General features: G+C 48.0%; 1 protein-coding gene across 1 annotated transcript in view; it reads right to left on the bottom strand.

Moving 5' to 3' along the window:
• nbeal2 (neurobeachin like 2) overlaps window positions 1-14,802 on the bottom strand; it is a 177,768-nt gene that overhangs the window by 147,361 nt on the left and 15,605 nt on the right. The window contains exon 2 of the mRNA XM_033020421.1: window positions 496-610. Within this exon, the coding sequence (XP_032876312.1) occupies window positions 496-610 (115 nt within the window). The remainder of the gene's footprint in view (window positions 1-495; window positions 611-14,802) is intronic.

The raw sequence follows: 14,802 nt of genomic DNA, 5'->3' as shown, positions 1-14,802 counted from the left end.
GATAGCGGAGTCGGGAGATATGGGGAGAAGGCAGGAACGGGGTACTGATTGGGGATGATCAGCCATGATCACACTGAATGGCGGTGCTGGCTCGAAGGGCCGAATGGCCTACTCCTGCACCTATTGTCTATTGTCTATTGTCATAGGCAACATTTCGGGTCGAGATCCTTCTTAAGATACAGCGCAGAAACAGGCCCTTCGGCCCACCGAGCCCGCACTGACCTGCTATCCCCGCACACTAACACTATCCTACACACACTGGGGACAATTTACACACACACCAAGCCAATTAACCCACAAACCTGTAGGTCTTTCGCGGGAGTGCGGGAGGAAAACGGAGGTATCGCGGGTCACGGGGAGAACGCACAAACTCTGCACAGACAGCGCCTGTGGTCGGGGATCGAACTCGGGTCTCTGGTGCTGTGATGCAGCGCCTCTACCGCTGCGCCACTGTCAAGAAACGGGGAGAAAAGCGTTACCACTTGGTGAACTTACCTGCGCTGTAACGGTTCAAGGGAGCTGATGTCAATGAGCCGTTCAAAGGAGGAGACGAAAGCTTCAAGCCATTGCTGAAGGTAGTTGGGATCCTTCTGTAAGCAAAGGACAAGGACTGTTGAGTCAAGGGTCAAGAGTGTTTCATCGTCATGTGTCCCAGACAGAACAAAGACATTCTCATAACAATGACAGCAGAACAGGATGTGAAAATGTAGGTATTCACAAGATGCTGGAGTAACTCAGCGGGTCAGGCAGCATCTCTGGAGAGAAGGAATGGGCGACGTTTCGGGTCGGAGATGCTGCCTGACCCGCTGAGTTACTCCAGCATTTTGTGTCTACCTTCGATTTAAAACAGCATCTGCAGTTCTTTCTTACACAGGATGTGTAAACTTATTACACAGCGAATAATATAATAAACAAGAAAAAAAAGTTCAGTGTGCGTGTATATACACACACATATGCTCACACATATACATACACACACATACATCAATATATTCGGCATGGCTGTATGGCAAATCAAATTCCTTGTATGTTTTTACAATTATACACACACACACACACACATATAGATACACACACAAGCACAGATATACACAAACACACACAGATAATATATATATATATATATAGATAGACACAAAATGCTGGAGTAACTCAGCGGGACAGGCAGCATCTCTGGAGAGAAGGAATGGGCGACGTTTCAGGTCGAGACCCTTCTTCAGACTCGATCCGAAATGTCACCCATTCCTCCAGAGATGCTGCCTGACCCGCTGAGTTACTCCAGCATTTTCTGTCTACCTTCAATTTAAACCAGCATCTGCAGTTCTTTCCCGCGCAAAAAAATATACGTATATATACACACACATACAACTAAAAAATAAACAATTAAAGTCTATGTAGTTCAGAGCTTATTGGAGGTTGTGGTGTTTAATAGCCTGTTCCTGAACCTGGATGTTACAGTTTTCAGGCTCCTGTACCTTCTTCCTGATGGCAGGGGTGAAATGAGAGCGTGGCCAGGGTGGTGTGGGTCTCTGATGATGCTGGCTGCCTTTTTTAGGCAGCGACACCTGTAGATCCCATCAATGGTGGATGCCAGCATCTCTTTAGTGCTTTGATTCTTTCTCAGAGTTTCACATGAAGCTTACATAGGAAACAGCTTGGTTTGAGTTTGCCCGTTTGACGGGGTGCTGTCAGTACGGAGTTTGAACGTTCTCAAAGTCAATTTAAAAAAAAAAAAAAATTATTCGTCACATGCACCCGAAGGGACCGCGTGGGTTTTCTCTGGGTACTCTGGTTTCCTCCCACACTCCAAAGATGCACAGGTTTGTAGGTTTAAGAAAAATGCTGGAAAAATCGAAGGTCGACAAAAATTGCTGGAGAAACTCAGCGGGTGAGGCAGCACCTATGGAGCGAAGGAATAGGCGACGTTTTGCGTTGACACAAAACATCGCCTATTTCCTTTGCTCCATAGATGCTGCCTTGCCTGCTGAGTTTCTCCAGCATTTTTGTCTACCAGGTTTGTAGGTTAATTGGTTTCTGAAAATCGCCCCATGTGTGTGTAGGATAGTGCTAGTGTACAGCTGATCGTGGTCGGCACGGACCCGGTGGGCCGAAGGGCCTGTTTCTAGGCTGTATCTTGAAACTAAACTCATCTAAAAAAAAAAACAAATAGCTTTTTCCCCCATTTGATCTCCTTTTGGTCCTGTCAAAACAACATACATACCACTGAGCTCCCTTAACAGCTGCCCTGTGTACCCCTCCTTTTAGGGCAGTGATTCAGAGATCACGATGATTTTCTTATTGACAATGAAAACTGTATGAAGTCCATGAATCGATTGGTGCGGGTGTCAGGGGTTATGGGGGGAAGGCAGGAGAATGGGGATTGAGAGGGAGAGATAGATCAGCCACGATTGAATGGCAGAGTATATTCGATGGGCCGAATGGCCTAACTCTGCTCCTATCACTCGTGAGGTTATGAAATTGCCATGTAATCTGATACCGGTTTGTCCTGAGATTAGACAATGGACAATAGGTGCAGGAGTAGGCCATTCAGCCCTTCGAGCCAGCACCGCCATTCAATGTGATCATGGCTGATCATCCACAATCAGTTCCCCGTTCCTGCCTTCTCCCCATATCCCCTGACTCCGCTATCTTTAAGAGCCCTATCTAGCTCCCTCTTGAAAGTATCTAGAGAACCGACCTCCACCGCCCTCTGAGGCAGAGGGTTACCAGTCAACTAACCGGGATTTCACAACTAGCTGCCTGATCCCGCTGAGTTACTCCAGCACTCGGTGTCTCTCATCAGTCAGAACACTAGTTGTCAAATCCAGGTTCGTTCTCGTGTTAAATCTGCCACGCTGCACTAGTTTGCATGCATGCAAATAATCGCAAGGTTGTTGAATTTCTGGTTGGACGAGCTGTTCGGATTAGGAATTGGTTGCCGGCACAAATTTTGAGCGAAACATGAAGTGCTGGAGGAAGATTTAGAGACACGGCGCGGAAACGAGCCCCTTCGGCCCACTGAGTCCGTGCCGACTGGCGATCCCCGCACACTAACATCGTCCTACACACACACACACACACACTAGAGACAATTTACAATCTTTACCGAAGCCAATCCACCTACAAACCTGGAGGTTGTTGTAGTGCGGGGGGGATAACCGGAGCGCCTGGAGAAAACCCACGGGGTCACGGGGAAGAACAAAGGAGGATTCGACATGGGGGGAGGGAATGCCGTGAGGGGGGGAAGGGTTAGAACAAAGGAGGACCTGGCATGGGATATTCAGTAACTTTGTCGATGCCCTTTATATAGCGACCCTTAGCATACCTTGGGTTTACAAAAAAAGAATTTCACCGTGACTTGTCACATGTGACAATAAAGTATTCATTCATTCGTACAAACTCCGTACAGACAGCACCCATGGTCAGGATCGAACCCTGGGCCCTGGCGCTGTGAGGCAGCAACTCTACCGCTGCGCAACTGTACCACCATCTTCATATCACGCGCTGGAGCTTCGGTGAGCTGAAGACCGCCGGGAACAACATCGCGGAGCTGCGGGTCTGAGGAGCGACCAGCTGCGGGCGGCGGCGCCGAACTGTACACCGGGAGCCTGGGATCTCGCGACGAGATCGCCAGTAGTGGAGCTCCAACCGGCGCGGCCTTGTTGGCTTTGGAAGCCGCGGCCTCCAGTACGGAAGCGGCCGTTCCAGGTGTCCCAAGCCGCTGCGAGGATTCTCCCGATGCCGGAGCAACATCACCCGGCGAGAACGGCCAGGAACATCGGGCCTCCGTAGAGGCAACTGTGGAGGCCTCAATAGGCCCGACTATGGGTGAACTGGGGTTGGGGATTGGACTTTGTGCCTTCCCTCATGGTGGGAGCCATTGTGGGGGGGATGTTCTTTATGTTTAAATCTCTTATTAATGTTATGTCTGTATTCTTTCTTTATGTGCTGCAAAATGGCAAGAAGCATTTCACTTCACTACACCTAGGTGTATGTGACCAATAAATAACCTTTGAACTTTTTGAACTTTGAACTTTAATCCCCGGGATGGCGGGACTGTCATATGCTGAGAGAATGGAGCAGCTGGGCTTGTACACTCTGGAGTTTAGGATGAGAGGGTATCTTATTGAAACATAAGATTATTAAGGGTTTGGACACGCTAGAGGCATGAAACATGTTCTCAATGTTGGGGAAGTCCAGAACCAGGGGCCACAGTTTAAGAATACGGGGTAAGCAAATTAGAATGGAGACGAGGAAGGAAACACTTTTTCACACAGAGAGTTGTGAGTCTGTGGAATTCTCTTCCTCAGAGGGCGGTGGAGGCCGGTTCTTTGGATACGTTCAAGAGAGAGCTTGATAGGGCTCTTAAAGATGGGGAGAAGGCAGGAACAGGTACTGATTGGGGATGAGCAGCCGTACTAATCAAGTCAGAGCTACCGTAAAGCACGTGTGTAAGAAGGAACTGCAGATGCACCTTGTCCCCAACCAACAATGGACCATTGTGGGCTCCACCTTTCCTTGGCCATCGGTGGCGTCTCTGACTTGTTCTGTAACTTCCCATACCTCTCGTGTCCCTCTCCCCCTGGCTTTCAATCCGAAGAAGGGTCTCAACCCGAAACGTCGCCCATTCCTTCTCTCCGGAGATGCCGCCTGTCCCGCTGAGTTACTCCATGCGTTTTGGTGTCTACCTTCTGCTGGGGTTGTAAACTTTCTGCTGTGCGGGCTTTAAGATCTAAAGCAGTCAGTGACTTAGGAGACACAACGCGCCAGTGTGGACTGACATGGATAAAATCTCGAGGTTAGAATGGAAGTCCTTGTATACCTCGAGAAGCATGGCTTGGTTTATTAATAACTTCATCACTTGGGGCAACGTTTGGCCACTACATATTTCAGTGGAGGAATTTCACACTGAGAGGAGTGCGGAGAGGTTCATGAGGATGTTTCCATTACTCATAGGTCATGGGAGGAGAATGCCCCCATCTCTCCACCAGCATCCCGCAGGGCAAGGTCCTCCATTGGTTGGGGTGAAGAACCCGAGTGCTGGCGTGACTCAGGAGGCATCTCTGGAGAACATGGAGAGGTGAAACATAGAAACATAGAAAATAGGTGCAGGAGTAGGCCATTCGGCCCTTCGAGCCTGCACCGCCATTCAATATGATCATGGCTGATCATCCAACTCAGTATCCTGTACCTGCCTTCTCTCCATACCCTCTGATCCCTTTAGCCACAAGGGCCACATCTAACTCCCTCTTAAATATAGCCAATGAACTGTGGCCTCAACTACCTTCTGTGGCAGAGAATTCCAGAGATTCACCACTCTCTGTGTGAAAAATGTTTTCCTCATCTCGGTCCTAAAAGATTTCCCCCTTATCCTTAAACTGTGACCCCTTGTTCTGGACTTCCCCAACATCGGGAGCAATCTTCCTGCATCTAGCCTGTCCAACCCCTTAAGAATTTTGTAAGTTTCTGTAAGATCCCCCTCAATCTTCTAAATTCTAGCGTGTACAAGCCGAGTCTATCCAGTCTTTCTTCATATGAAAGTCCTGACATCCCAGGAATCAGTCTGGTGAACCTTCTCTGTACTCCCACTATGGCAAGAATGTCCTTTCTCAGATTAGGAGACCAAAACTGTACGCAATACTCCAGGTGTGGTCTCACCAAGACCCTGTACAACTGCAGTTTCAGGTCCAGACTCTTTCAAGGTTCATACGTGATAGGAGTAGTATTAGGTCAATCAGCCCACCAGGTCTACTTCGCCGTTCAATCGTGGCTGATCTATCCCTCTCCCTCTCTCAACCCCAATCTCCTGCCTTTTCTCCGGGTGCTCCGGTTTCCTCCCACATTCCAATTAAGATTGTTGAGGGCTTGGACACACTAGAGGCAGGAAACATGTTCCCGATGTTGGGGGAGTCCAGAACCAGGGGCCACACAGTTTAAGAATAAGGAGTAAGCCATTTAGAACGGAGACGAGGAAACTCTTTTTCTCACAGAGAGTGGTGAGTCTGTGGAATTCTCTGCCCCATCCATCCATCCATCCATCCATCCATCCATCCATCCATCCATCCATCCATCCATCCATCCATCCATCCATCCATCCATCCATCCATCCATCCATCCATCCATCCATCCATCCATCCATCCATCCATCCATCCATCCATCCATCCATCCATCCATCCATCCATCTATCTCTGCCTTAAAAATATCCACTGACTTGGCCTCCATAGCTGTCATTGGCAAAGAATTCCACAGATTCACCTCCCTCTGATTAAATAAATTCTGTAAGTTTCAATGAGGTACCCTCTCATCCTTCTAAACTCCATGGGAGTTAAGGCCCAGTGCTGACAAACGCTCATCATATGTTAACCCAATAATTCCTGGGATCATTCTCGTAAACCTCACGTGGCGTTGAAGGACGAGAAGACGAAGCAAAGAAGTGGAAGCCAAATAACCGAACGGAAACAAAGTCGAAACGCCAAATAACCGAAAGGGTGGGACGCCTAAATGCAAACTAACCGAAAGGGCGGGACGCCTAAAAGCCAACTAACAGAAAGGCTGCGTTGCCTAAAAGCCAACTCACCGAATGCCGCTCAGCCGACAAGTCAAATAACGGACATGATGTCGCCGGGGGGCGGGACTTGTCAGCGATTGGTTCAGACCCCCGTGTGCATCATATCACTGGCCGATGGAGATGGGAGGGTGGGGATCATTTTCCCACACAAGCCATAGGTGACTGGGCACTCTGAACCCCAGCACCAAGTTGTACGGACAGCACCTACCATCAATGAAACCAGCGGCTGCAAGCCTTTCCCACAGGACGGGGTTTTAACTCGGCATTAAAACTCAAAAAAGAGTTACATTGATTTAAAAACAAAAATGTTACATGCATAGATAGTTCTTCCATTCGGGAACTTGGTTAATGAAGTGGTGGGGTTATTTCCCTGTCCTAACTATGCCTTTGCTTTAGCCGGTGGTTACATCCATCCCATCCCTCCCTCACAAAGATGTGAGATTTCATTAAGAGCCCACTTGGATGAATAGATGCAAGCGGCATGTACAGCGTCTCTTCCATGCGCGCAGTACATGAAGCCGATGAAATCACACCAAAGGTAGACACAAAATGCTGGACTGACTCAGTGGGACAGGCATAACCTCTGGAAAGAAGGAATGGGTGGCGTTTCAGGTCGAGACCCTTCAGACTCTGAAGAATGGTCTGGACCCGAAATGTCACCCATTCCTTCTCTCCAGAGATGCTGCCTGTCCCGCTAAGTTACTCCAGCTTTTTGTGTCTATATTCGGTTAAAACAGTTTACAGATTATCTGGTGTTTTGTGCGTGGGAGCTTGTTGTGTGCGTTACGCAGGCAACCAGACGGTAATAAATAAAACGTGCTTCTTGTTGTCGGGGGGGGGGGGGGAAGTGGGAGGAGATAAAACACTGTCTGTCCCTGCGACCAGGGTGGGGTGGGGGTGGGGTCTGGGGGTGAATCACTCGGTGTGGGTGCCGGGGGGGTAAATCACTCCGTGTGTGGGTCGGGGTCTGGGGGTGAATCACTCGGTGTGGGTGTCGGGGTCCAATGGTCAGTGACTCTGGGTGGGTGGAGGGACCAGCCTGTCCCATACTCTGCTCCACCCGGCCCACAGCCCATCACAGTGCGTGTATATGGGGGAGATGAGGCGGAGGGCGGCCGTGGCCGTCGGAGAGCGGGGGCTGCCCCGAGGGATGCGCACCTTCGGCCGCTTACAACTTGGTGCTCGGGTTCAGACTGCCCAGTCACCTATTGCTTGTGTGGGAAAATGACCCCCACCCTCCCGTCTCCCCCGGCCAGTGATGTGATGGACGCGGGGGGCCGGACCAATCGCTGACAAGTCCCGCCCCCCGGCGACATCATGTCCGTTATTGGATTTTTCGGCTGAGCGGCCATTTGGTTCGTTGGCTTGTAGGCGACGCAGCCTTTTGAGTAGGTGGCGTTTCGGCAGAGCGGCCTTTCGGTGAGTTTGCTTGTAAGCGACGCAGCCTTTCAGTTAGTTGGCTTTTAGGCGTTGCGCCCTTTTGGTTAGTTGGCGTTTCGGCTTTGTACGCTTTCGGCTTCATTTCCGTTCGGTTATTTGACTTCCACTTCTTTGCTTCGGCTTCTCATCCTTCCACGCCACGTCCGGGTACCTCCTCTGGACCCTCTCCAGAGCCAGCACATCCTTCCTCGGATATGGTGCCCAAAATTGCTCACTGCCAGCACTAGCAGAGACAAAGAACTGCAGATGTTGGTTAATACACAAAGAGGCACAAAGTGCTGGAGTAGTTCAGTAGACCTTGAAGAAATGTCTCAGCCCAAAATATCACCTGCCCATGTTTTCCAGAGATGTTGCCTGGCCTGCCGAGTTACTCCAGCGTTTTGTTTCCTATCAGTAAAACTAGGTTGTCCTGAGACAGCCTCACAGCGCCGGAGACCCGGGTTCGATCCCGACTACGGGCGCTGTCAGTGCGGAGTTTGCACGTTCTCCCCGTGACCTGCGTGGGTTTTCTCCGAGATCTTCGTTTACCTCCCACACTCCAAAGACGTGCAGGTTTGTAGGTGAATTGGCTTGGTGTAAATGTAAAAATTGTCCCTAGTGTGTGTGGGATAGTGTTAGCATGCGGGGATGGGGTGGGGAGATTGCAACCTCCACGTGGTCCGCCCTGTTTCGAAGAATGCAATCAACCCGACGTGCACAAACAAATAGATCAGATAGAACAAGTTGACCTACAACTTTAGGCTGTGCACGCCATACAATAGACAATAGACGATAGGTGCAGGAGTCGGCCATTCGGCCCTTCATGCCAGCACCGCCATTCAATGTGATCATTGCTGATCATCCCCAATCAGTACCCCGTTCCTGCCTTCTCACCATATCCCCTGACTCCGCTATTTTTAAGAGCCCTATCTAGCTCTCTCTTGAAAGTATCCAGAGAACCGGCCTCCACCGCCCTCTGAGGCAGAGAATTCCACAGACTCACCACTCTCTGTGAGAAAAGGTGTTTCCTCATCGCCATTATAAATGCTTACTCCTTATTCTTAAACTGTGGCCCCTGGTTCTGGACTCCCCCAACATCGGGAACATGTTTCCTGCCTCTAGCGTGTCCAAGCCCTTAACAATCTTATATGTTTCAATGAGATTGCCTCTCATCCTTCTAAACTCCAGAGTGTACAAGCCCAGCCGTTCCATTCTCTCAGCATATGACAGTCCCGCCATCCCGGGAATTAACCTTGTAAACCTACGCTGCACTCCCTCAATAGCAAGGATGTCCTTCCTCAAATTAGGCAAGAAGAAGTAGTGTGCGGGGATCGCTGGTCGGTGCGGACTCGGTGGGGCCAAAGTGCCTGTTTCCTCGCTAGTGAATTGTATAGTGTGTCTCTAAAGTGAATTGAACTAAACTAAACAGACAAAGCCACGCTTGGCCAAGGCTTGGTGAGTAAGTCTCTGTGACTTTCCCAATCGCAGCTAAAGTCAATACCCACCCCTGCTGCTGCTGGTTAAACCGGCTCCACATTGCCACAGAAGCGTTACACAATGAACCGTTCCCATCACAAGCAAGCCCAGCTCAGACTCCGTGTCCAAGTTACACTCAAACGTCCAACCGCCAAAGAAATATCCATCGTGGAACAAAAAGCGATCCAGGGTCGGTGAACATCGAATGTTGGGAGGGATTGACAAATTGGGAGTATAAAGATGGAGTTGAAGGGGAAGTGAGTACAGGAAAAGTTACAAAAGACTCCCGAATTAATGGGAAGGGATTAGAGAGTAAGGTCAGGGCCAATAGTGACCGGTGTGGGAGGGGAGGTGAATACCAAAGTCAAGGTGTTGTATATGAATGTACGAAGTACAAGAAATAAAGTGGACGAGCTTGAGGCTCAGTTAGAAATTGGCAAGTATGATGTTGTGGGAATTACTGAGACATGGCTGCAAGAGGGCCAGGGCTGGGAACTGAATATTCAAGGGTATACATCCTATCGAAAAGACAGACAGGTGGGCAGAGGGGGTGGGATAGTACTGTTCGTGAGGAATTAAATTCAGTTCCTTGCAAGGGGTGACATTGAAACAGGAGATGTAGAGTCAGTATGGATAGAACTAAGGAATTGTAAGGGTAAAAAGACCCAAATGGGACATCTACAGGCCCCCAAACAGTAGCCTGGACATAGGGCGCAAGTTGAATCAGGAGTTAAAATTGGCATGTAACAAAGGTAATGCTGTGGTTGTTATGGGAGATTTCAACATGCAGGTAGACTGGGAAAATCAGGTTGGTACTGGACCCCAAGAAAGGGACTTTGTGGAGTGCCCTCCGTGATGGATTCTTAGAACAGTTTGTATTGGAGCCTACCAGGGAGAAGGCAATTCTGGGTTTAGTGTTATGTAATGAACCGGATTTGATAAAGGACCTCGAGGTTAATGAGCCATTAGGAGGTAGTGACCATAACATGGTCAGGTTTAATCTACAATTGGAGATGGAGAAGGGTAGATCGGAGGTGTCAGTGTTGCAGTTGAACAAAGGGGACCATGGGGCCATGAGGGAAGAGCTGGCCAAAGTTGACTGGAAAGATACACTAGCAGGGATGACAGTGGAACAACAATGGTATTTCTGGGAATAATACAGAAGGTGCAGGATCAGTTCATTCCAAAGAGGAAGAAAGATTCCAAGGGGAGTAAGGGGCGACCATGGCTGACAAGGGACGTCAGGGACAGTATAAAAATAAAAGAGAAGTAGTACAACATAGCAAAGATGAGCGGGAAGCAAGAGGATTGGGTGATGTTTAATGAGCAACAGAAGATAACCAAAAAGACAATACGGGGAGAAAAGGTGAGGTACGAAGGAAAGCTAGCCAATAATATAAAGCAGGATAGTAAAAGCTTCTTTAGGTATGTGAAGAGGAAAAATTAGTTAAGACCAAAGTTGGATCCTTGAAAACTGAAAAGGGTGAATTTATTATGGGTTACAAGGACATGGCAGATGAGTTGAACAGTTACTTTGGATCCGTCTTCACTAAGGAGGACACAAACAATCTTCCTGATGTACTAGTGGCCAGAGGATCTGGGGTGACGGAGGAACTGAAGGAAATCCACATTAGGCAGGAAATGGTGTTGTGTAGACTGCTGCCTGACATTGGTGATAATTTCCCAATGTTCGATACACTCAGGATCAGTTCCTGTGGATTGGAGGGTAGCTAATGTTATCCCACTTTTTATGTAAGGCACGAGAGAGAAAACAGGGAATTATAGACCAGTTAGCCTGACATCGGTGGTGGGGAAGTTGCTGGAGTCAATTATAAAAGATGAGATAGCCACACATTTAGGTAGCAGTAACAGGATCGGTTCGAGTCAGCATGGATTTATGAAGGGGAACTCATGCTTGACCAATCTTCTGGCATTTTTTGAGGGTGTAACTAGGAAAATTGACAAGGGAGAGCCAGTGGATGTAGTGTACCTGGACTTTCAGAAAGCATTTGATAAGGTCCCACATAGGAGATTAGTGGGCAAAATTAGGGGACATGGTATTGGGGATAGAGTGCTGACATGGATAGAGAAGTGGTTGGCAGACAGGAAACAAGGAGTAGGGATTAACGGGGCCCTTTCAGAATGGCAGGCAGTGACTAGTGGGGTACCGCAAGGCTCGGTGCTGGGACCGCAGCTATTTACAATATACATCAATGATTTAGATGAAGGGATTCAAAGTAACATTAGCAAATTTGCAGATGACACAAAGCTGGATGGCAGTATGAACTGTGAGGAGGATGTTATGAGAATGCAGGGTGACTTGGACAGTTTGGGGGAGTGGGCAGATGCATGGCAGATGCAGTTTAATGTGGATAAATGTGAGGTTATCCACTTTGGTGGCAAAAACAGGAAGGCAGATAACTATCTAAATGGCGCCGTTGGGAAAAGGGGAAGTACAACAGGATCTGGGGGTCCTTGTTCATCAGTCAATGAAAGTAAGCATGCAGGTACAGCAGGCAGTGAAGAAAGCGAATGGCATGTTGGCCTTCATAACGAGAGGATTTGAGTATAGGAGCAAAGAGGTCTTTCTGCAGTTGTACAGGGCCCTAGTGAGACCACACCTGGTGTATTGTGTGCAGTTTTGGTCCCCTAATTTAAGGAAGGATATTCTTGCTATTGAGGGAGCCCAGTGTAGGTTTACAAGGTTAATTCCCGGGATGGCGGGGGTGTCATATGCTGAGAGAATGGAGCGGCTGGGCTTGTATACTCTGGAGTTTCAAAAGAGTACAGTAACACCTCAAATCTATGCTGGAGCCAATTTGGGAAGATTGGTGATCACACATATTTTTTGGGATTGTCCCAAATTGTACCAATACTGGAGAGACATCCAGGTAGAGATTAAATTCTGGGAGTGGATCTACCTTTGGAACCGGCTTGTTTCATATTAGAAGATACTCCAGCAGAGACAGATATTCAAAATCAGAAATATTTGCTTGGGGTGATGCTGTTGATTGCTAAAAAGATGACAACAGTGCTATGGAGAAAGGAAATGCCACCAAATGTTCAACAGTGGAGGGAAAGATTGAAAGATGTATTCCTGATGGAAAGTATAACTGCTAAACTCCAGTAGAGGACTGATGCCTTTAATATTATATGGAAACCGGTACTATTACAAATGCCAAGATTGATTAAGGATATGAATGGATGAGCTTGCTCTGGTGCCTGTTAATAAGATGCTTTTATGATAGAATGTTAAGAGGATTTGATGCAATGCTAATAGAGGTTAGGTGATTGGTACGTTGTCATTTTGCGATTATCCTTTGTGAGTCTCTCTGTTTGGTCTATATGTGTATTTTATTTCATGTCAATAAATGTTGAGTTCAAAAAAAAAAAGAAAGATGAGAGGAGATCTTATTGAAACATATTAAGGGTTTGGGCACGTTAGAGGCAGGAAACACATTCCCGATGTTGGGGGAGTCGAGAACCAGGAGCCACAGTTTAAGAATAAGGGGTAAGCCATTTAGAACAGAGATGAGGAAACACTTTTTCACACAGAGAGTTGTGAGTCTGTGGAATTCTCTGCCTCAGATTGTGGATGATCAGCCATGATCACATTGAATGGCGGTGCATGCTCGAAGGGCCGAATGGCCTACTCCTGCACCTATTGTCCAAATGTAAGAACAATGAACTGCAGGTACTTCTTCATACCAGTGATAAACACAAAGTCCTGGAGTAACTCGGCAAGTCAGGCAGCATCTCTGGAGAAGATGGATAGCACGCAACAAAATCTTTTCGCTGTACCTCGGTACACGTGAGAATAAACTGAACTAGACTAAACGTCATTCCCTTTATGCTGTACCTGTACACTGTGGACGGCTCGAATGTAACCATGTAAAGCCTTTCCGCTGACTGGATAGAACGCGGAAAACAAAAGCTCTTCACTGTACCTCGGTACGCGTGACAATAAACTAAACTGAACCTGTGGAACTCATTGCCACAGACGGCTGTGGAGGCCAAGTCAATGGATATTTTCAAGGCAGAGATAGATAGATTCTTGATTAGTACGGGTGACAGAGGTTATGGGGAGAAGGCAGGAGAATGGGGTTAGGAGGGAGAGATGGATCAGCCATGATTGAATGGCAGAGTAGACTTGATGGGCCGAATGGCCTAATTCTGCTCCTATCACTCACGAATGTGAATTTATGAATTTATGACGATGAAGCATCAGGTTACCTCCCAGAGAATAACATTTCCACAAAAACAAAGTTATCCGACAGCATCGATACAGTCGCGTCTAAAACTGCTCACTCTGCGCAAAAACGCAGGTCTTATTAATGCCACATCCTCCATCAGTCACTTCCTGTGCCTTTGATCTGCTCCTACTGAAACAAGCAACTGACTTGATTGTGTAGGGAGGAACTGCAGATGCAGGTTTGCACCGGAGATAGACACAAAATGCTGGAGTGTCAAAGACGTTTCCTTAATTATGGCCTGATAACGGCGAAACAAAATGAATACTTAAATTTTGGAAACAGACAACAGTCCCTACAGTGAAGATGTGGATCACAAACATGTCCGAGACACTACATTTGGAAAACATTAGGCTTGTCTTGCCGGTAAAACCAGATCAATTTCTCAAGACACCCTTCACCGAATTCTTATGAATAGCATGGTGCAACATAAATTTAAATTTAAATCCGATGCCGGGTTGGGTGAGGTGGGGGGGGGACGAGGGGCAAGGTATGTAATCATGTAATCCCGTGCTACCTGCTCCGTGGTCGGATAGTAGGCGACTAAACCGTCTCCTCCACCAGGTTTGCCAGGTGAGGAGGGGGCTGTGGACCCCCAGCAGGACCAAAAGCAAGACCTGTCAAAGGGGGGATGAGCTCCTAGCGAGCCAACAGCCATCCACACTTCAGTAGAAGTTGCGATCACTGTCGTAGATAGCACTGTAAGGACAATAGACAATAGGCCATTCGGCCCCTCGAGCCAACACCGCCATTTAATGTGATCATGGCTGATCATCCCCAATCAGTACCACGTTCCTGCCTTCTCCCCATATCCCCTGGCTCTGCTATTTTTAAGAGCCCTATCTAGTTCTCTCTTGAAAGCATCCAGAGAACCTGTTTCCACCACCGCCTGAGGCAGAGAATTCCACAGACTCACCACTCTCTGTGAGAAAAAGAGTTTACTCGTCTCCGTTATAAATGGCTTACCCCTTATTCTTAAACTGTGGCCGCTGGTTCCGGACTCCCCCAACATCGGGAACATGTTTCCTGCCTCTAGCGTGTCCAAACCCTTAATAATCTTATATGTTTCAAAGGAATGATGATAAAGC

This window comes from Amblyraja radiata, chromosome 4 (assembly GCF_010909765.2).
Source record: "Amblyraja radiata isolate CabotCenter1 chromosome 4, sAmbRad1.1.pri, whole genome shotgun sequence".
NCBI lineage: Eukaryota > Metazoa > Chordata > Chondrichthyes > Rajiformes > Rajidae > Amblyraja > Amblyraja radiata.
Note: the sequence above shows the minus strand (reverse complement) of the source record. Positions and strands in the feature narration are given on the sequence as shown.